At 41.0% G+C, this 21070-nt stretch overlaps 1 protein-coding gene across 2 annotated transcripts in view; it reads left to right on the forward strand.

Moving 5' to 3' along the window:
• The first annotated feature begins 237 nt into the window (after positions 1-237).
• Positions 238-21070, forward strand: part of rassf2b (Ras association domain family member 2b) — a 43169-nt gene continuing 22336 nt past the window's right edge. Inside the window, exons 1-5 of one of the 2 annotated variants that reach the window (XM_034170685.1) lie at positions 240-413; positions 10210-10247; positions 11450-11522; positions 17346-17421; positions 17634-17785. In XM_034170685.1, the coding sequence (XP_034026576.1) occupies positions 11470-11522; positions 17346-17421; positions 17634-17785 (281 nt within the window). In that variant the 5' untranslated portion in view covers positions 240-413; positions 10210-10247; positions 11450-11469. Of the gene's footprint in view, positions 417-10209; positions 10248-11449; positions 11523-17345; positions 17422-17633; positions 17786-21070 lie in introns of both variants that reach the window. The other variant, XM_034170686.1, reaches the window with a different exon arrangement.

Here is a 21070-nt window from a genome sequence, read left to right on the forward strand (position 1 = left end):
TTTTCTCCTCTTTTTGCGTTAAGAACGAAAAAAACTGACATATATTTTAAGTTTTTCTTTACGATAAAGATTTAAAAGTGTTCCACTTTACACCTCACTGTTGTACGGTTATGTGCGGAGATAACGTTCACAAATCACAGCATTTACTTTTTTTTAATGACGATTGATTGTTGTGCGCGCGGGCACGGCCTCATTGTGTCGGTGTCATTTATCTCCGCGCGCACCGTGAACAAAGGGGCGTCGCGAGGCCTCGCGCTGATTGGTCGCCGGGTTCCGCCACAACAGATGGACGTCTCGCGCTGGCTCTCCTCCAGTAGCCACGGAACGCACGTGCTCCACTGATTGTTTCCATCGTGAGGAGAAGGAGCGAGCTGAAGGAGCGCCGGAGGAGGAGAACAGGAGAGCCCGTAACCCCGGTGAGCGAAGCGGATTAAAAGTCGGCAGGAATGAGACGGAGGATTTAAAAAAAAAAAAATAGTGTTTAATGACGAGGAGGCGTGAGGGTGAACGTGACGTCGCAGACTGGGTGTAGTAGTGTGACGGGGTGATTGTAGCTTATGAAACACTAAATACTTTGTAGAAACAGCCGCCGTGATCATGCTACATGTCAGACATACGTGTTGTTTCTGTCACGTGCGGTGTGATCATCGGCACGCGCTCCACTTTAAATTGATGGTCTTTATCCTGTTAAGGAAAGAGTTCAGTCATTTTTGTTCTCGGCGGTTACATAACCATAACCAGCAGTGGATAGTTAAGATTCTTCTGAGCACACATCAGGATAGCCAGGCAGAGTGATTTAAACACATAATAAAAATCAATCAATAAATAAATCTTGAGGTTAATAAAATATCAAAAGGGTGGTGGGGGACAGCCAGTTCAGCTGCATGTCCAAGTCAAGCCTGCTTCTGATGTCCTTGTCAGAATGCTATTCCTCCAGACACTCGGTGTGTTTATGTTATGACTATTTGCACAGTTTGCTACAAATATATGAAGTAATAAACGAACCTTGTATCCTTTGATAACCTAGAAAATCCAAGGATTGCTACAAATTATATATAAAGTTTAAAACGTGCCCCTTCTATTTTGCACATTTAATGTGTTTGAAACCTGAAAACAAAACCTTTAATTATATGTATAAATTAAAATGTAGGTGTTCCTCGTCAAATTAATTGGAGTAAGTGGTTGAAAGTGTGTGTGTGTGTGTGTTTTTCTCGTCCAGAATTGCATTCTTTTAGGTGATGAACCTAAATGTGTTTAAGTGGCCTAATATTTCTAATAAACAAAACTAGGATGTATTTGGCAGGATTTTGTAGTATTTTTTTTAGGCTGAAATCAGCAGCTGTGAATTTACTAGGTTTGCATATAGTGTGATATGTGACGATACTGATGATACGATGCGATTTGATATGTATTTGATGGCGATTCAGTTCTTCACAACGATATATGCGATTTTGGTGCGGTCCGATTCAACATGATGCAAAGAAATTATACCAAGAATTTAAATGGAAAATAAGAAGCTGCAGTTCAGTATGGTACTATGGTATTCTTCTTCTGATTCTACTAGAGGCAGAGGATTTGTTTTACTCCTTATAAGCAGCAAATTTACCAGATTCACCATTAAGGAACAGGAATCAGTTCCCTCATATGTGGAACCTGCTTCATCACACTGTCCGAACTTAAACAGTACAGTAAACAGTAAGACATCACTCAATGAGTGACTTAAAGTGAGTCACTAATTGACAGAGTACCGCCATGCCAAATGTAATTTGAGAAATTTTTCTCACCAGTTTTGCTGGAGGTCGATTTACAATCTGAAGAATCTGAGTGGAGCAGCAGTGGCCGTATGGTTTAGCAGCACGGCATTCTTTATAAACAACCTGCACGTTGTCAAGTTTACCATCTTTTTTTAAAAAAAGTCAAAGTATCGCCAAACACCTCATTTAAATGTTTTAGGTGCATCAAAATTCTCTTCCAACCGCTTGCTGCTGTTCTCGCATGACCTCTGTTTGTAGTGGTAGAAATGTGCTTTCTGGCTTTGTCCGTGTTCAAAACACAACGCAAAGCATTGATGGTGCGTTCAATGTGCCTCAGGAAAAATAAATTGTTACAAGCACACAGCAAACGATGCATCACGATTTTGCCTGTCAATTGAATCAATGTACACAGAATGAATCGATACACTTGTGCACATTTGTATCTAGATACTGATTCATATCAATTAATCTCCACATGCCTAGTATCTACTGGATTTTACATATACAAATAATCTTTTTATAGAAGTTTATAACATCAGATTGGTTTGTTTTTTTAATTAAATGGAAAATAAATCATGTTTTGGTTTTTGAATGTTTGTTTTTGAATGTTTGTGTTTGGAAAAACTCATTTAAAAATGCACAGTCAGTCCCATGAAACCTGGTTATTTAAATGTTAAACATGCAATTAATTGCAACAATTAAAAAATTATTCTTCCCATTTTACAGTCAAGTTTTGAGGGACTGGTTGACATAGCTAGATTAAGTAAATATTACATTGCATTTCATTTCTCAGAATGTAGATTTTTATCTAAATTTTATGGTGGTTACATTGTTTGCACAGTACTCTGTTGGAACAAAAATTTGAGACTGTTTGTAGAGACCTCTGAATGAAATGACCCCAGGACCAGTGATCTCGGAGGCAATAGAATCCTGGAACCAGTACGATCTCAGTAGCACATTTATTGACCCACTACGACCTTGAAACACTACGCTTCCGGTACCGTATGTATTAATGTCATATGCTGCAGATTCCTTTTAATGTAATTTTTGAATATGGAGCCTAAAATGGAACGGTTTACACCACATTAATAAATATATTTAGCGCGACAGGACAAATATTAATCGAGATGAACGCTTATGAAATGCATATGAAATTATATCAGCGGCATTTATTTATTTGTCTGACTTTTAGCAGGATTATGGCAAAACTACTGCATGGATTTTGATGAAATTTTCATGACAGATATTATGTCATGGAAGAACCCATTAAGTTTTGGAGGTGATCAGGATCCAAATCAGGATTCTGGATCAAGATTTCCTTTTATATACGCTTTGAAGGATTACGTCAAAACTACTTCACATATTCTCACCATATTTGCACCACAGATGGATATTAGGGCATGGAAGACTCCACTGAATTCTGGAGGTGATCCAGATTCTGGATCAAGATATCACTTTATATAGGCTTTGAAGGATTACTTCAAAACTACTTCACAGATGGGCATGGAAGGGAATGAAAGACTGCAATCATTTTGGAGGTGATCTGGATCCACTGTCCAAAATTAAAAAGTGTTTTCTACACTCCACAGTTGAACTACCAAATTTGGTAGTTCAACTGTGGAGTGTAGAAAACACTTTTTTTTAAAAAATCTGTGTTTCTGGCAAACTGGCTGTGTCTAATGAACAGCGTAAGGAACACTATTTTTGGCACGGTGTTCCTGGGACACTTTATGCTGGACAGATGTTTTTGGTGTTGCTATGACAATGGTAGAAGAATAGTAATGTGGACGCTAAGAGGGGGTGGCATGTGTGAAAGCAGACAAGAGGAGGTTTGAATCCATTTGCCATCGCAGCCAAAGACGTTGACAGAAACACGAGGGGAGAGGTCAAGAAAAAAGCATTGAAGTGTGTGAATGAGAGCCGCAGGGACAAAAGTCAGAAAGGCATGGTCATGAGTTTTAATAGCATGGTGTTTACTCCCTCTCAGGGAAAAGAGAACAAGAAAGCTGTTTAAAAAAACACAATCATCACACAGCATAGAGGAAGTAATTTACTAATCCGGTATGGAGACTGAAGAGATATCTGATTGAGCTACGGGGAAATTCAGGGAGTGAGATTGGCATTTGTAAAGAACCTCCCTGCTCCCTCATATGGCAAAAGCTCAGAGTTAAACCAATGGGCAGTTTTTGGATGCTACTTCAGTATTTATATAGTGCAGTACTTTGCAGAGTTTAGTCAACACTATTCTGTATCCATAGAATTAATCATCCAAATCTGCTACAAAGCAATTTTTTAACTCCCAACAGTGTGATTTTCAGCACTATACAGAGTACTACAGTAATGCTCAATTTTAAAATGATTTGGGTGTTGACTGTGGGATCACCACACCCATAGGCATTTTCCACCAACAGGAAATGGTTCCTTTTGCTTTGCACTAAAGTTTGAGCATTTCCGAGCAATTCAACCAAAATTTAAACTGCCTTAGGCCTTTCTCAAGTCGTATTAATTTTTAAACACAACAACACAGACAATGGCTGACGTCATCAAACACACTACACTCCACACGTATGATACCGTCGACATGACACCAAACTATTTAAATAATTTTGCATGTTCAGATGGAGGTGTGGACAGGGAGGAGTTTGGTACTTCTGCATGTGCGCTAAATTCCACGTTGATTGGGATGTTCAAAAGGAATGTGCTTGGATCCATGCGTACGCACACTTGAATACATCTGAATATTTCTGTGCATACGACAGTTTCTGGGGTTTAGTGTACACCAAGTTTCAGTAGGAAATCTGTGCAAGTCTCTGTACATGAGGCCCCTGGTACCTATTTTTTGTGGCATGCAGTTCAAATGCACAGAAAAAAAATCTACTCACTTTCACATCATACTGACATTAAATAATTAACATGGTTTTAGTGGATTCTCTGACTGGGAAAGAAATTAGTTATGAAAAATATAATAAAAATAATAAAAAAAAATTCAGTGACTGAAAAAAGTCACATGACTTCTGTCTGGTTCTAATAAGTCACTTTCTGTTCTTTCTGAATGCTCCTCAATTAAACCCACATGAAGCTCTATGAATCAAAAGCTCTGCATTCTAAAAATCTAATAAAAACAACTCGAGAAGGACAAAGTTGACAATGAGTCTATATGTACTTGTATACCTATTTAGATTTTTATTAAGTTCATATGTTATAAAACATTCGCATGAGGTGTGCTTTCAGACAGGTGCTATTGGGTGAATGAGCATATCTGCCATGCCTGGTTACAAAAAAAAAAAAAAACGTGCACCCCCACTGAATGTGCACTTTAAAATGGTCATGAGAAGATGCGTGGAATAAGTCATTATCAAACAGGACAGGCTGAGCAGCCACTCGATATAAATGCAGCCTGATGTAAATACACACACGATTGTTGTGTTTGACGTGACATCCACATGACACTTGCAGTGTCTTAGGCATAAACCTGAAATGTTGGTTTGCAGTTGGAACCAAAAAAAAATTGCTGATTTGTCAGAAAGAACTGTGATACTCCTTGATTACAATTATTCTGCTCAAAACAAGTGGAAACAGAAGCTGGTTCACCAGGTGGAACCAAGGTTCAAGTTGGTGGATAACAAAGGCATCATTTGGGTTTGAGAGCACAACATTCTACTTATGAGGTGACAACGCTGTCATAGCACTGCCAGTGAATGGTAAAATGATGTGTGTGTAAATTGCCCATAAGGCCGAGTTCACACGGCAGGATAATTAGGCCAATATCGGACCCGATCTTCCCCTTCCGACAGTCTTAAGGACACCCCGACAATCGTGATGACACTAAAGATAATCTTATCAGATATTCCTCCTGTGTGTGGTGGGTTAAGAGCGCTCTGATCTGCTCGGAAGGGCGTCAGGAGCCCTCCAATCGCAAATCGGGGATATTCAACATGTTGGATTTTTTGGCCCGATATCGCAACGTGTGTGGTGTCCTCCGACCACAAACGAGCACGCAGCCTGCTGAGTGTGACGTGCAGCCAGTCAGAAAGCGAGGTGACGGACGCACGGAGCAGAAAATAAAATCAAAACAGCTGTTCTGACTTACCAGAAACTCCGGTGGTCGCGCTGTCTCCACTCCTTTTAAAGAACGCCTTTTCTTTTACTTTTTGTATCGTTTTTTCCCTCTGTTGTAAATAGTCCACAAAGTACCTCAGTTTGTTTACTCTGAAGTCACGTTTAATCTCGAGAGATTTTGCGAGATTTCCTGTCTGAACTGTAAATGTTCATGTGTGTGAAATCTGCTTGTGTGTGGTGGTGTTGTTCTTACGGTGTGGGTGCACACTACACACTGTACAACCAAACCTGTTAGAGCCATGATTTTTTATCTTCACGTGTGTGGTCTCTCAGGTTTTGGAAACCTACAGATAATTTTAAAATCCTGTCGTGTGAACCAGGCTTAAGACACAACTGTAAGTTGATTTTAACTTCTTAAATGAAATAAATGAATAAACAATTGAGACCTTACCGCACATTTGAGCAGCTTTTATTGCTATCAAGTGAGCAATGTGAGCGTTTCTGTACATATGTACTTGAAACTCAAAATTTAGTAAAGAAGGCATTTATAATATGTCAGAAATGCATGACTTTTGTGTGTGTGTGCGGGGGGGTCAGATCTTTTGCTAGATAGAAGGACAGCAATTTTCTTGGCACAGCACAACTTATAGTTGTGAATATACAGTGGGGTAAAAAAGTATTTAGTCGGCTCCTGATTGTGCAAGGTCTACTTAGAAAGATGAGAGAGGTCTGTAATTTTCATCATAGGTACACTTCAACTGTGAGAGACAAAATGAGGGAAAAAAAAAAATCCAGGAAATCACATTGTAGGATTTTTAAAGAATTTATTTGTAAATTATGGTGGAAAATAAATATTTGGTCAATAACAAAAGTTCAACTCAATACTTTGTAACATAATGTTTGTTGACAATAACAGAGGTCAAATGTTTGCTGTAAGTCTTCACCAGGTTTGCACACACTGTAGCTGGTATTTTGGCCCATTCCTCCATGCAGATCTCCTCTAGAGCAGTGATGTTTTGGGGCTGTCGCTGGGCAACATAGACTTTCAATTCCCTCCACAAATTTTCTATGGGGTTGAGGTCTGGAGACTGGCTTGGCCACTCCAGGACCTTGAAATGCTTTTTACTGAGCCACTCCTTTGTTGCCCGTGCGGTGTGTTTGGGGTCATTGTCATGCTGGAAGACCCAGCCACGTTGCATCTTCAATGCTCTCACTGATGGAAGGAGGTTTTGGCTTAAAATCTCATGATACATGGCCCCGTTCATTCGTCCCTTAACACGGATCAGTCGTCCTGTCCCCTTTGCAGAAAAACAGCCCCAAAGCATGATGTTTCCACCCCCATGCTTCGCATTAGATATGGTGTTCTTGGAATGCAACTTAGCATTCTTCTTCTCCAAACACGAGTTGAGTTTTTACCAAAAAGTTCCATTTTGGTTTCATTGGACCACATGATATTCTCCCAATCCTCTTCTGGATCATCCATATGCTCTCTGGCAAACTTCAGACGGGCCTGGACCTGCTTAAGCAGGGGGACACGCCTGGCACTGCAGGATTTGAGTCCCTCTGTGCGTAGTGTGTAGCCTTTGTTACTTTGGTCCCAGCTCTCTGCAGGTCATTCATCAGGTCCCTCCGTGTAGTTCTGGGATTTTTGTTCACTGTTCTCATGATCATTTTGACCCCACGGGGTGACATTTTGCGTGAGGCCCCAGATCGAGGGAGATTATCAATGGTCTTGTATGCCTTCCATTTTCTTACAGTTGTTCCCACAGTTGATTTATTCACACCAACCTGCTTGACTATTTGAGGCTGAACAGGTGTCTTTTATACAGATAAGTTCCAGCAGGTGCCATTAATACAGGTAACAGGTGGAGGACAGAAGAGCTCCTTAAAGAAGAAGTTAAGGTCTGTGAGAGTCAGAAATCTTACTTGTTTGTAGGTAACCAAATGCTTATTTTCAACCATAATTTACAAATAAATTCTTTAAAAAATCCTACAGTGTGATTTCCTGGATTTTTTTTTTTCTCGTCTCTCATAGTTGACGTGTACCTATGATGAAAATTACAGACCTCTCTCATCTTTCTAAGTAGGAGAACTTGCACAATCAGGGGCTGACTAAATACTTTTTTGCCCCACTTGCAACCAGAAAGGCACACGTTCAATTGCTTGATGTTCTGCTTTAGATAAATGGACTGCATTTATATAGCGATTTTCCATCTGCATCAGATGCTCAAAGCACTTTACAATTATGCCTCACATTCACCCCGATGTCAGGGGGCTGCCATACAAGGTGCTCACTACACACCGGGAGCAATAGGTGATTAAAGACCTTGCCCAAGGGCCCTTAGTGATTTTCCAGTCAGGGGATTTGAACCAAGGATCTTCTGGTCTCAAGCTCAACACCTTAACCACTAGACCATCACCTCCCCTAATGATGCAAGAAATGTGGTCCATTTACCATATAAAAGAACTAAGGACTAATGTACCAATGTACGCAATTTTAATAGTAATTACAGTACATCTGGTGAGTGCTGATAAAGTTATTAACATCAGTTCTAAAACTATATGCAGTTAATGATCTAGCTTTCTCATGCGATAGCTATGGAGTTCAACCATAGTGTGTGTACGTGTGTGTGTGTACGTGTGTGTGTATGTATATATATATATATATATATATATATATATATATATATATATATATATATATATATATATATATATATATATATATATATATATATATATATATATATATATATATATATTACATTGAAGAAACGCTGCATGGTGTCACCCATAGGTTTTTCCATAGAGACCCTCATGCACTAATAAGATCATAACATAGACTTGAATGGGAACTCACTCTCTTTTAGGGCCACCCTCATGTGGGCAGTCAAGGAACTGCAACTTTTTCATCTTCTTGGTGAGCTTCATCTGAGACCATTGAAGGTTCTCGCGTGAGATCAACACACTAGTTTATGAATTTATTCAGGTGTAACGGTAAAATGTTTGTTTCATGTAATTCTGAAGGTCACTTTTAACAGTTTGAAAAGGTTTAGATTTTATTAAAACAATGTCAGTATTGCACTAAAATTCAGGCACACGTTAATAGTACCAGGTTGTTCTGTCTTGCCTTCAGAAATGCTTTAATTTAGTCTTCCCCAATCCTGGGCCTCAGGACCCATCCTACTGTGTAATGTCAAATTCTCACTGCTCCAGCTGCACATGATGAGCCAAATCAGGTGTGTTCCATTGGTAAACTAGTTGTTCATTGACACACCTAAGTGAACTGATTTGGAATTCTGACCAATGAATTTTGCCGCAGTAATTGACACTCATCAGACCAGGCAACATTTTTCAGTTTTCCATGGTCTTATTTGGCTCGTGCCAACTCTTTCTCAGTTTCCTGTTGTACAGCACTGGCACCCCATGTGATCTGCTGCTGCTATAACTCATCTGTTTCAAAGGTCAACATGTTGCTTTCAGTGATGCTTGTCTGCATACCTTGGTAGTAACGGGGGCATGAAAAAAAACCTGTTCGAGTTAAACACTTTCAAACCTTTTTTGATTATATCATAAATACATGTTTATCAAGTCAAAAAAAAAAATCTACAGAAAATATTCACAAATGGCAAAGTTCCTCATTGTTAAGGTTAAATGCACAGTTTGACCTGCGGGAACTGTGTTTCTTAATCAGATCAGCACTTAGCTGGTTGTGTGGCTTTCCAGACGATTGGAACACTGTTGCTTTGACAGCTGATCACGTCTCTCTCAGACCGCCGGCAGCACCGCTGCCCTCAACCAAACCTAATCTATTAAAGACTAATCATTTCTTTTGTTTGTAATGGTGCTCAGCCTTTGAGAGGCAGACGGGTCCTAATATAGCTACTAAAATATTGATAGACCTCAACATGGGGATGAGCTGATGGGAGTTTAATATTTAATTCACCCGTCAGACAGCAGAGGTTATTTGACAGCAGAGCATTATTAACACTGAGTGTTAAAGGCTGATGGACAGATGTCTCCTTTGTTTTTCAGTCTTGTCTGCTGTTTATTGTTTAGATCAGGAGTAAACAGTGAGGTTGTCCCCGTGCATGTTTAATCTGCTGTTCATTTGCATGTGCATGTGTCAACATTTGCTGTGCAATTGAGGAAGTCTCGGGCTGTTTAAAGTGTCAGTTTTCTGTGCGACTAAGTGAAAGAGGAAGTGATTTTTTTTAACGGAAGAGGAGCATTTCCTGTTTCCAAACCTTCTTGCCTGTCTGGTCACGGTCTAACTTGTACGAAAAGGCCTCCTTGGAAACTGACCTCCAGCAGCACAGGGTGCAAAGCTTGTGACAGAAAATAAATTTGTTGCAGTATCTAACGCTTTGCTCCCTGTTTTCATATCTGCTGCTCACCGTCTGTGGTCACTGCCATCACACAGTCGCTGCTACGGTAAGTCATCTTTCATACTAACCCATTTATAAAGCTGTTTGTTAGGATTCAACATGTTAAATTTATTTATTTATTTTTTAACCATTGCATAGATTCCTGCTGAACATGAAATTTGAAAAATTAACAAAAGATTTTTGCATAATGGATAGGTGACCCAATGACAGGCTAGGCTTTATCCTAGTTTGAGTTTTAGGTCAGTGGTTGCCAATGTTTTTAGCCTTTGATCCCCCAGTCAAAGTACAAGATGCTTCTCATGTTTTTTTTTTTTTTCCTCGAAAATGAATTTTAACACATCATAACTTTTAACTATAGCCTTCCTCTTTCTCTTTGGTTCATAGAAATAAAAATCTTTTTAAATAGCTTTGATCGTCTCCTGAATGTGTTAAGACTTTAATATTTTCCCTTCTAATTTTGACAAACTAACAGCAGAAAAGAAACCCTTTGGGGGTGGGGGGCATACCCAGGTTGAGAACCAGTGTTTTTAGGTAGACTAGCATCACCTGTTTTCTCTCCCACCCATGGTCTTATTTGATTCGGTCAGCTTTTGTTGCAATTTAATTCTTCCCTGGCACTATGCATGTTATGTAATGTCTTCAAAGTGTTGAGTTTGGCAGCTATTGAGTTAGTGGTGATTTGGTTTTAGCCCCTTAACTACCGTCTGTTTAGAGTTCATCTGAAGCGTTTTATTTAATTATTTGCATATATAGTGTGCTGCTGTGGCTGACTCTGCGATAAATGTTTATGCAGCTGAATGATTTGGCTCGGTGGGGGCACATGTGCCCTGCACCTGTTCCTTCATCCCCCCCCCTTGAGCTTCCGTCCTCTCCCCCCAGTGAATACACAATAGTCACACATACTTTCTCCTTTAGCAACAGAGAGTGGAAAACTCTTTATTCTTATGGCAGCGTGCCTCTTCGGACAGCTGCAAGTGTGCGTGTAAAAAAAGGAGATGGTGACAGGAAAGAGAAAATGTAGGCAAGCAGATGAAAAATGTGGAGAACAGCTGTGCCGCCCCATCACACGTGAAATGTGCACAGTGGGTGAACAGATGATGTGTTTGAAGAACACAGTTTTACCTCCTCCTCTTCCTGCTTCTCTGTCATGAGGAATCACAAGACTGAATCAGAACGAGGAGAACCATTAACACTGTGTACTGTTTTTGTAAAAACAAACAAACAAACAAAAAACTGTTTGTTTTTTAGCCCCCTCATGTTTTCTGAGAATGAATGACACACAGGACGGGGTTCAGATTGGAGAGAACAAGTTCATCAGCAAGTAAGTATTAAATATATTGATGCATGCAATGTAATGAATGTCTGTAATGTGACATGCATCTTGTGTTATGATGACGGGAGACTGAAGCCTGTCCAGTCATCCTTAATTATGTTTTTAACTGTGTGTTAAAAATAACAGTGACGTGGATGGTGAAGAATTCTACTGTGGGCTCATCTGTTGTATCGGTTTATGTGCATGCAGATTTTGTGTCACTGTTTTCCACATCTACTTCCAAGTTTGTTTTCTGCAGTTTTTAATGTATAAAATGTGATTTGATTTCATGATTAAATCAAACCACTCTTAAATTTTGTAAGTTTATCAGCCCCCCAAAAAAGCCCACTACTCTAATACAAGTGCACTCATTAGAGCAGACTACTTCAACATGATGGGGGAGTCATCCTGTCTCACAATGATAGCTGATTTCTAAAAATGCCTTGCACCATCACTTTATGCTGTATAGTTTGTTACTAATCCAGACCAGGCCCCACAGTTTTGTACCAGGTTTTAAGAAAAAACACCTGATCAGCAAAATGCTCATCTCTCAACTTTAATAAACAGTCTAGTTAAAGCACTTTTTTGAAATCTGTTTTCAAATTTAACGGATACTTTTCTGAGGCATGCTTAAACTTTTCATCAAATTCCATGAAGTCCAGCATATGCAACGCTTCCTCTCCCGGCCCCCTAAATAATTATATTCTTAAATAGACCAAAATTCCCTTCATGTCTTCCCAGAACCCAAATTCTTCTGTCTAAGCAGCAGTCCAAAGACTTTACGTAATGTTATAAAACAAAGAAAAACTTCAGGCTTCTGATCAGATAGTTGCCAGTTCAATACTTTATTTTATTTATACAGCGCAAATCACAATAAAGGTGCCTCAAGGTGCTTCACATGAATAAGGTCTAACCTTGCCAAACCCCCTTGAGCAACCACACGGGTGGCAGTGGTGAGGACAAAGTCTCTCTGATGTTGAGGAAGAAACCTCAAGCAGACCAGACTCAAAGGGATGACCCATTGCTTCGGCCCTTCTAACATTTACAAGGGATTTACAGAGTTTTACCAAGCTGAAGAAACAGGAAAACCAGAATAGCATTTTTTTTTAAAAGTGCATTATTAAGGTGAGCATGCAGTCATTGGCGCCACAGGCACAGAGTTGTGAGATAAGTCCAGTGCCCTTGGGTGCAGGGCCAGCATCCATCCATTGCCTTGTCAGTTTCACCCCTGTAAAGTTGTCCTTGTGGCAGGCTACAGTGGCTCAGAGATGTCCCCTTCAGCAAGGTGACCTACGGTCCACTGTGTCAGCTTCAGGCAGGGCATCTCGATAGTCGGTCCAGTGCCCTGGAGTGCATAGCAGTTAGCCTGACGTGGTCTCGACAGTGCCTCGGACAGAGAGAAATAGAGCAGAATCAGTCGGCTGGAAATAACTGCATCTAAGATATGAGTTCACCAACAGTAAATTGACAGGGAAGCAGAGAGAATACTAAGGGTGTACAATCCTGTTGGGAAAGTGTAGTGACACGGACCCACAACAGGGGGCGTAAATGAACGGACAATAGAGGGAGTTAAATTAGAACACTTTACTGTTGTGAATGTCACAACCACACACAGCAGATTACAGAATTAATACAAGTCAATTAATGAAGGTGTCGTGTGGGCAGGCTCGACGATAGGAGACACCCGTCTGGAGACGAACCGGAACCACACGATTTCCACCGCCACCGAACCCGAAGGATACTGGAGCCGCCAAGTCCCGAAGTCCCCAGGTGGCCACCGTCTCAGCGTGTCGGATCTGGTACTGCTGGTGGAAAACAAAGACGTGTGGGTGTGCGTACACCCCGTAACAATAATGGTGGGAATTCCACCTCCACCTTTAACACACACTCGTGCAGCGTCTGTTTAACCACTTATCTGACGAGACGAAGGACGAAACAGTCGTGACCCACGCCGGTCCTCTGGTTGACAGCTGCAATACAATAGCTCTGGAAATCACTGAATGCTGGCAGAGAATATTACCTCTCACAGAAGTCGATATCTCGGCGATGTGGTGGAGGTGTCATCCTGCTTTTATCCCGGGTGAGATGCAGATGATCGGTGACAGCTGTCATAGCTGATGAGTGACAGCTGTCACCTCGGCTGTTCCTGTAGGCAGCAGCGCCCTCTCGTGCCTGAAGCCCGCACTTCAGGCAGGGCGCCCTCTGGTGGTGGGCCAGCAGTACCTCCTCTTCTGGTGGCCCACACAACATGTTTATGTTTAGGGAAAGGGATAGGGTATAAATGGTAAAATTTTAATAAAATACACATGCACAAAATGCACGTCAGGGAAAGAAAAATACAGTGGAAAGAAAAGTATGCAACGCCGGCAGTTAGCCCTGAGGTTCACTAACAGACCCAGAATTTAGATGAAATGAGGCCGAGACCGTTCCATTGCTAATAAGATGAATTAAAGGGATAGGAAGCATAGGCAGAGGTGGTGCACTTATTTTCATTTCTCCATGTGTTGTGGAGTTGCATCAGGAGCCGACATAAAACTTGTGCCCAATCAACATGCAGATCCACCTTGGATCTGCTGTGGCGACCCCAAGTGAAAACAAGGGAGCAGCCGAGGAGACTTAACTAAAAGGATAGGAAGCATAATTACTGTGCCATACTATGCCAGTGTGCTAGCCATACAAGAGGGAGAATAGATGTCTTTAATCTGGACTTGAATGTCTCTTAAACTGGGTTTACACTGTGCGAGTTTTGGTCCTTTTTGAGATGATTTTTCACTCGTGCAAGAAATGTTTTTGGATTGAGTTTCAGCTTAATCGTGTGTCCTGCATCGTGTAGTATACATGGAGTAATGAGCTGCGTTTAACCTCTCACGACCACCTCCCGATCGGCAATTGTATGGTCCAAGAGTGAACCACGGGTCCTTAAACAGTTATGTTGGTATAGGGTCAAAAAGATGGTTGTGCATTTAGCAGAAGTTACAAGTTTCGTCAGCAAATGCAGTAAAATAATATCAAAGTCAGCAAATCTAGGTGATGAACAAGTAATGGCACCCACATCAATTACAGGGTGCAATGGCAGGACTAAGGCATGCTGGGATATATTTAACCTATATGTTATCTATTTTCTTTTTTAAGTAACCTAAGAAATGTTTGGCTGTTTTCTTTCACCAAAACATTAAATCTAGGCTTGCATCTCAGATGTACCTTCTGGCAAGTTGTAGCTGAACTTTCAGGTCTTCTTTTTAAGAAAACTCTCCTCTGTACCACTTCATCATGAAGCTGTATAACTGGGGATACAAAATGCAAAATATGCACTATGCACAATTTCTCCAGTCACAGAAGCCTGTAACTTCTTCTGGGTTGTCTGGGTGGCTTTTGTCACTCTTCTCCTTCTTGTACAGTCACTCAGTTTTTGGGAACTGTCCACTCCACACAGATTTACCATAGAATGCCATACTGCTTGTATTTCTTCATAACTGATGTAAATAAAGTTCAAGACATATTCAGTGACCTGGAAATGTTCATGTATCAATCCCTTGACTTGTCTGAAGAAAACTGGCAATTAAACTGATTATTTACAGGTATTATACCAAAGGGGCTGATTACTTATGCAACCGATTATCTTGGCTTTTATATTTTTAATTAATTTATATCAAGTTGTAGAGATTTACTTTCAGTTTGAGTCTAAGGAAGATCATTTTAGAAAGTTTTATATTGAGAAGCCTGATTTACATTTTGTACTTGAAATGCCATACACAAATTAAAATGTGTGAAATACCAAGGGGATGAATACTTTTGCAAGTCACTGTATGTCAGTGCATGCACTGAAAGCTCACAATGGATGAACAGACACCTCCTCATAATAGCAGCACACTGCTTCCTGGCTGATTGTTCTGGGTAATGTTCTCACAATCCACATTAAGCCCGTAGAGCTGCTCATTGTGGCATATCGTCTACGCTGAGTTGAGCAGCTCTACGCCCACTTTTAGCAGCTCTACGTCAAGTTTTTTTCTCCCTACACAGCAGTATGTTGAGGGCTACGCGCGTAGGATGGAAGAAATTAAACATGTTTAATTTTCTTCGGCGTAAGAAAGCATAGGGCACTGAACGCAGGTCTACGCAGCACAGTGTTACTGCATGCAAGTCTGTGCAACACTGCGCTCCTGTACACAACCAAAAACGTGCGTGAATCCAGAGGAATCATCTAAGAACATGCTCACACAGCCCACAGCACCTGTGTGTGTGATCAGAACAGGGAATCGAACCTCAACTCAGAAATCCAGAAACACAACAGAAACAGCCAGTCGGTCGCTCTATCTCTCTCCCTCTGTCGCGCTCTCCCTCACTCTCACTCTGTCTCTCTCTCTCCCTCTGTCGCGCTCTCCCTCACTCTCACTCTGTCTCTCTCTCTCCCTCTGTCACACTCACTCTCACTCTGTCTCTCTCTCCCTCTGTCACGCTCTCCCTCACTCTCCCTCTGTCGCGCTCTCTCTCTCACTCTGTCTCTCTCTCTCTCCCTCTGTCGTGCTCTCCCTCACTCTCACTCTATCTCTCTCTCTCCCTCTGTCGCGCTTTCCCTCACTCTCACTCTATCTCTCTCTCTCCCTCTGTCGTGCTCTCCCTCACTCTCACTCTATCTCTCTCTCTCCCTCTGTCACGCTCTCCCTCTGTCGCGCTCTCTCACTCTCTCTCTCTCTCTGTCGTGCTTTCCCTCACTCTCACTCTATCTCTCTCTCTCCCTCACTCTCACTATCTCTCTCTCTCCCTCTGTCACGCTCTCCCTCTGTCGCGCTCTCTCTCACTCTGTCTCTCTCTCTCTCTCTCTCCCTCTGTCGCGCTCTCTCTCTCTGTGTCTGATCAAACCTGTGACTTTTAAAATGAAAGCCTCGTCGCTGCATGTCGGTGCGGTCATCAAACGTCCTGATCGATCAGGTCTGATCAAACCTGAAAAGAGCTGTGATGTCGGTGCCCTCATCAAACACCCTGATCGATCAGGTGTGATTAAACCACCGGACCTGATTGGAGCAACCGGAGGTTTAAAGTCACAGTGTTACGAGTCACAGCGTTTCGTTCAGGGCAGCCTTTACCACAGCCAGACTTAGCAGCATCTGTACACAATGAAAATGATCCACCAAGACAAAAAAATAATAATAATGATGTTAAATGACTCTGTTTTGTGTGTTCACATTAAAAAGTGAACACGCGCAGCTGCAAGTATGAAACGAACACGGAAAAAGGCTGAGTATGCGTGCATTTTGGGCGTATTTAAATGAAACACAACGCTGCAATACGTAGCTCTACAAATACGCCAATGTGAAAGGGGCTTTAGCTGCTAAATACTGTCATCCCACTGTTTGCATGCATGGAGTAACAGGAAGTGGAAGATGCTGGTGTGAGGTGTTCTCTCAGAATGTTCCTGTGTACAGCAAAGTAGAACTTTGCAAACATTTGAGATTGTGATGAATCGCAGCAGTGGGTTTTTGCAAGTGTTTCAACATTTTTCATGCTTGAATGCGGCCTGGGGGGGGTGCTGTGTGGTAGATGCAAGTCTCCTAATCGTGATTAGTGACAAGTCCAAGTTCGGCTAAACACATCATTGCACTGAACAGAACTTGCTGCACTAAAGTATCAACAAACACTGAGAGGGTTTGCAAGTGTCACAATCACTAGCAGTTACAAGCAGTATTGAAATAACCAGAATCCAGCACCTGGACAGTAATGTGCAGATTATTCTTAAAAAACCCCCACAATTTTTAGTAAATAAGCTAAAATGTTATGAAAGATATGTTTTTTTTTGGTTGTTATTCCTCACTAATTCAAGATCTCTGTCTCCAGGGCAACAGTCCTCTCACATCTTAAGACGTACAACCTCTACTATGAAGGGCAGAATCTACAGCTGCGGCACAGAGAAGTGGGTCCTGTTACATCTGCGTTTCAGTTTTTCTCCCTAATTGCTATTCAGTGAAGGTTTTGTCCTACTTTTCATCTGAAACATTTGAAGTTTCCGCTCTTCATCACAGTTTGTCTGTCTCTCCTACCTCCTCCTCCTCCTCCTACTTCTCTCCATCGTCTCTGTCTTAATGTGTCCCCTGTGCATTGATCATGTCTCCTTCCTCCTTACAGGAAGAGGGGGAGCTGATCGTGGAGGGTTTGCTTAATATCTCCTGGGGCCTGCGACGGCCAATCAGGCTTCAGATGCAGGATGACAATGAGCGTATCCGACCGCCCCCCTCCTCTACATCCTGGCACTCTGGATGTAATCTGGACAGTCAAGGGTAAAGGTCCACACAGATCCACTTACACCTCACTGATCATTAACAGAAGATGGTGTGGGTTAGCAGATACGGATTATTATTTATTTAATCTAATTATCATGAAGTGAATATTGGTGAGCACGCATTTTGGACAAAAACGCCAGATATCATGAACAGCAGTGGTGAATTATGACAGATTAATGCTTTCATTAAAGGCAGAAACATTTAATCGCTGTACAGGTTTGGATATCATACCAGCTATTGAGACCATGTTTACCACACTTCAAGTGTCTAAAAAGGCTGAGAAATTCTTCACTCCTCCAATGACAGCTCCCTCACAAATGCAGCGATATTTAGCTTCAGACTGCAGAGACGAGCAAAGATGCAGCGACCTTATTTTTATGGGTTTAGTTCATGTAGTTTTTGTTGAAGCTCTAATTTTAAGAAATGTCCATTTTATGAATGTTGTGCTTGGTTGAAATGCAATTGATAAGTGAATATTTCAGCAGATGCATCTTTTAGCTGACTGATCTATTGTTAAGGTTTCAGACCCTTTTACAGATCAGTATTTCCATCTGTTAGATGAAGCTGTGTTAGAGGATACAGTCGCAGTTTTCTGAAGCACAGCATCAATAAATTCTTACGATTGTATGATTATGAGGGAATGGCATGTTAACTGTGAACAAAATCACGACAGAGCCCCTTTAACACCAGCCTGCATAGAGTTGCATTGTGCTGTGTAACTTACGGAGGAATGGCTGCGTATGTTGCGTGCAGGGGGGAAGCTTTAACCTGCCTCTTCTTCTGTGGTTTTAAAGCTTCACTGCCAGCAAAGTGCAGCAGAGTCCAGCGGGATGAATAAAATATACCAATGCAGGTATGTCCTGATTCACCGGACTGGCATAGTGTATTGTACAATTGCGGAGACATGGTGTACAGTGGCATAGTGTTACGTAGACTTGTATACAGTAGCAGAGTTTTGCATAGACTTGTGTCCAGTGCTCTTCATCGAATGTCCGCGAACAAATTAAACATGTTTATTTTTTGCATCCATTTCGTTGACCCTATTGCATCCCTCAGTGTATTGCCGCGTAGGGCTGCATAAGCTCGGTGTAGTCTGTACACCGTATTACACAACTTGTTGGCTCGGTGTGAAAACTGGAAACTTCGTCAGCTGTAAGCGTGTTGGCTGTCAGAATGATATTGTTGTTGAGGGGTTTTTTCTATATTAGAATGTGGGCAGAGCACTCCAAAGAGGCCACCTGTTGTCATTATGTGCGGAGGATTAGCAGCAATCTTCCATTCCAGCTTATTAATTAATCAAAAACCCAGACAGAGTTTTAATTCATTTGAAAGCTTGACTCTTAGTCTTGTCCATCCAAATTGGAAGTCCCAAAAACCAGTTTTATTTGTTATTATCTATCGTCCACCTGGTCGTTACTGTGAGTTTCTCTGTGAATTTTCAGACCTTTTGTCTGACTTAGTGCTTAGCTCAGATAAGATAATTATAGTGGGCGATTTTAACATCCACACAGATGCTGAGAATGACAGCCTCAACACTGCATTTAATCTATTATTAGACTCTATTGGCTTTGCTCAAAAAGTAAATGAGTCCACCCACCACTTTAATCATATCTTAGAGCTTGTTCTGACTTATGGTATGGAAATAGAAGACTTAACAGTATTCCCTGAAAACTCCCTTCTGTCTCATCATTTCTTAATAACATTTACATTTACTCTGATGGACTACCCAGCAGTGGGGAATAAGTTTCATTACACTAGAAGTCTTTCAGAAAGTGCTGTAACTAGGTTTAAGGATATGATTCCTTCTTTATGTTCTCTAATGCTATATACCAACACAGTGCAGAGTAGCTACCTAAACTCTGTAAGTGAGATAGAGTATCTCGTCAATAGTTTTACATCCTCATTGAAGACAACTTTGGATGCTGTAGCTCCTCTAAAAAAGAGACCTTTAAATCAGAAGTGCCTGACTCCGTGGTATAACTCACAAACTCGTAGCTTAAAGCAGATAACCCGTAAGTTGGAGAGGAAATGGCGTCTCACTAATTTAGGAGATCTTCACTTAGCCTGGAAAAAGAGTCTGTTGCTCTATAAAAAAGCCCTCCGTAAAGCTAGGACATCTTTCTACTCATCACTAATTGAAGAAAATAAGAACAACCCCAGGTTTCTTTTCAGCACTGTAGCCAGGCTGACAAAGAGTCAGAGCTCTGTTGAGCTGAGTATTCCATTAACTTTAACTAGTAATGACTTCATGACTTTCTTTGCTAACAAAATTTTAACTATTAGAGAAAAAATTACTCATAACCATCCCAAAGACGTATCGTTATCTTTGGCTGTTTTCAGTGATGCCGGTATTTGGTTAGACTCTTTCTCTCCGATTGTTCTGTCTGAGTTATTTCATTAGTTACTTCATCCAAACCATCAACATGTTTATTAGACCCCATTCCTACCAGGCTGCTCAAGGAAGCCCTACCATTATTTAATGCTTCGATCTTAAATATGATCAATCTATCTTTGTTAGTTGGCTATGTACCACAGGCTTTTAAGGTGGCAGTAATTAAACCATTACTTAAAAAGCCATCACTTGTCCCAGCTATCTTAGCTAATTATAGGCCAATCTCCAACCTTCCTTTTCTCTCAAAAATTCTTGAAAGGGTAGTTGTAAAACAGCTAACTGATCATCTGCAGAGGAATGGTCTATTTGAGGAGTTTCAGTCAGGTTTTAGAATTCATCATAGTACAGAAACAGCATTAGTGAAGGTTACAAATGATCTTCTTATGGCCTCGGACAGTGGACTCATCTCTGTGCTTGTTCTGTTAGACCTCAGTGCTGCTTTTGATACTGTTGACCATAAAATTTTATTACAGACATTAGAGCATGCCATAGGTATTAAAGGCGCTGCGCTGCGGTGGTTTGAATCATATTTGTCTAATAGATTACAATTTGTTCATGTAAATGGGGAATCTTCTTCACAGACTAAAGTTAATTATGGAGTTCCACAAGGTTCTGTGCTAGGACCAATTTTATTCACTTTATACATGCTTCCCTTAGGCAGTATTATTAGACGGTATTGCTTAAATTTTCATTGTTACGCAGATGATACCCAGCTTTATCTATCCATGAAGCCAGAGGACACACACCAATTAGCTAAACTGCAGGATTGTCTTACAGACATAAAGACATGGATGACCTCTAATTTCCTGCTTTTAAACTCAGATAAAACTGAAGTTATTGTACTTGGCCCCACAAATCTTAGAAACATGGTGTCTAACCAGATCCTTATT

The sequence above is a fragment of the Thalassophryne amazonica genome, chromosome 5, assembly GCF_902500255.1.
Source record: "Thalassophryne amazonica chromosome 5, fThaAma1.1, whole genome shotgun sequence".
Taxonomy (NCBI): domain Eukaryota; kingdom Metazoa; phylum Chordata; class Actinopteri; order Batrachoidiformes; family Batrachoididae; genus Thalassophryne; species Thalassophryne amazonica.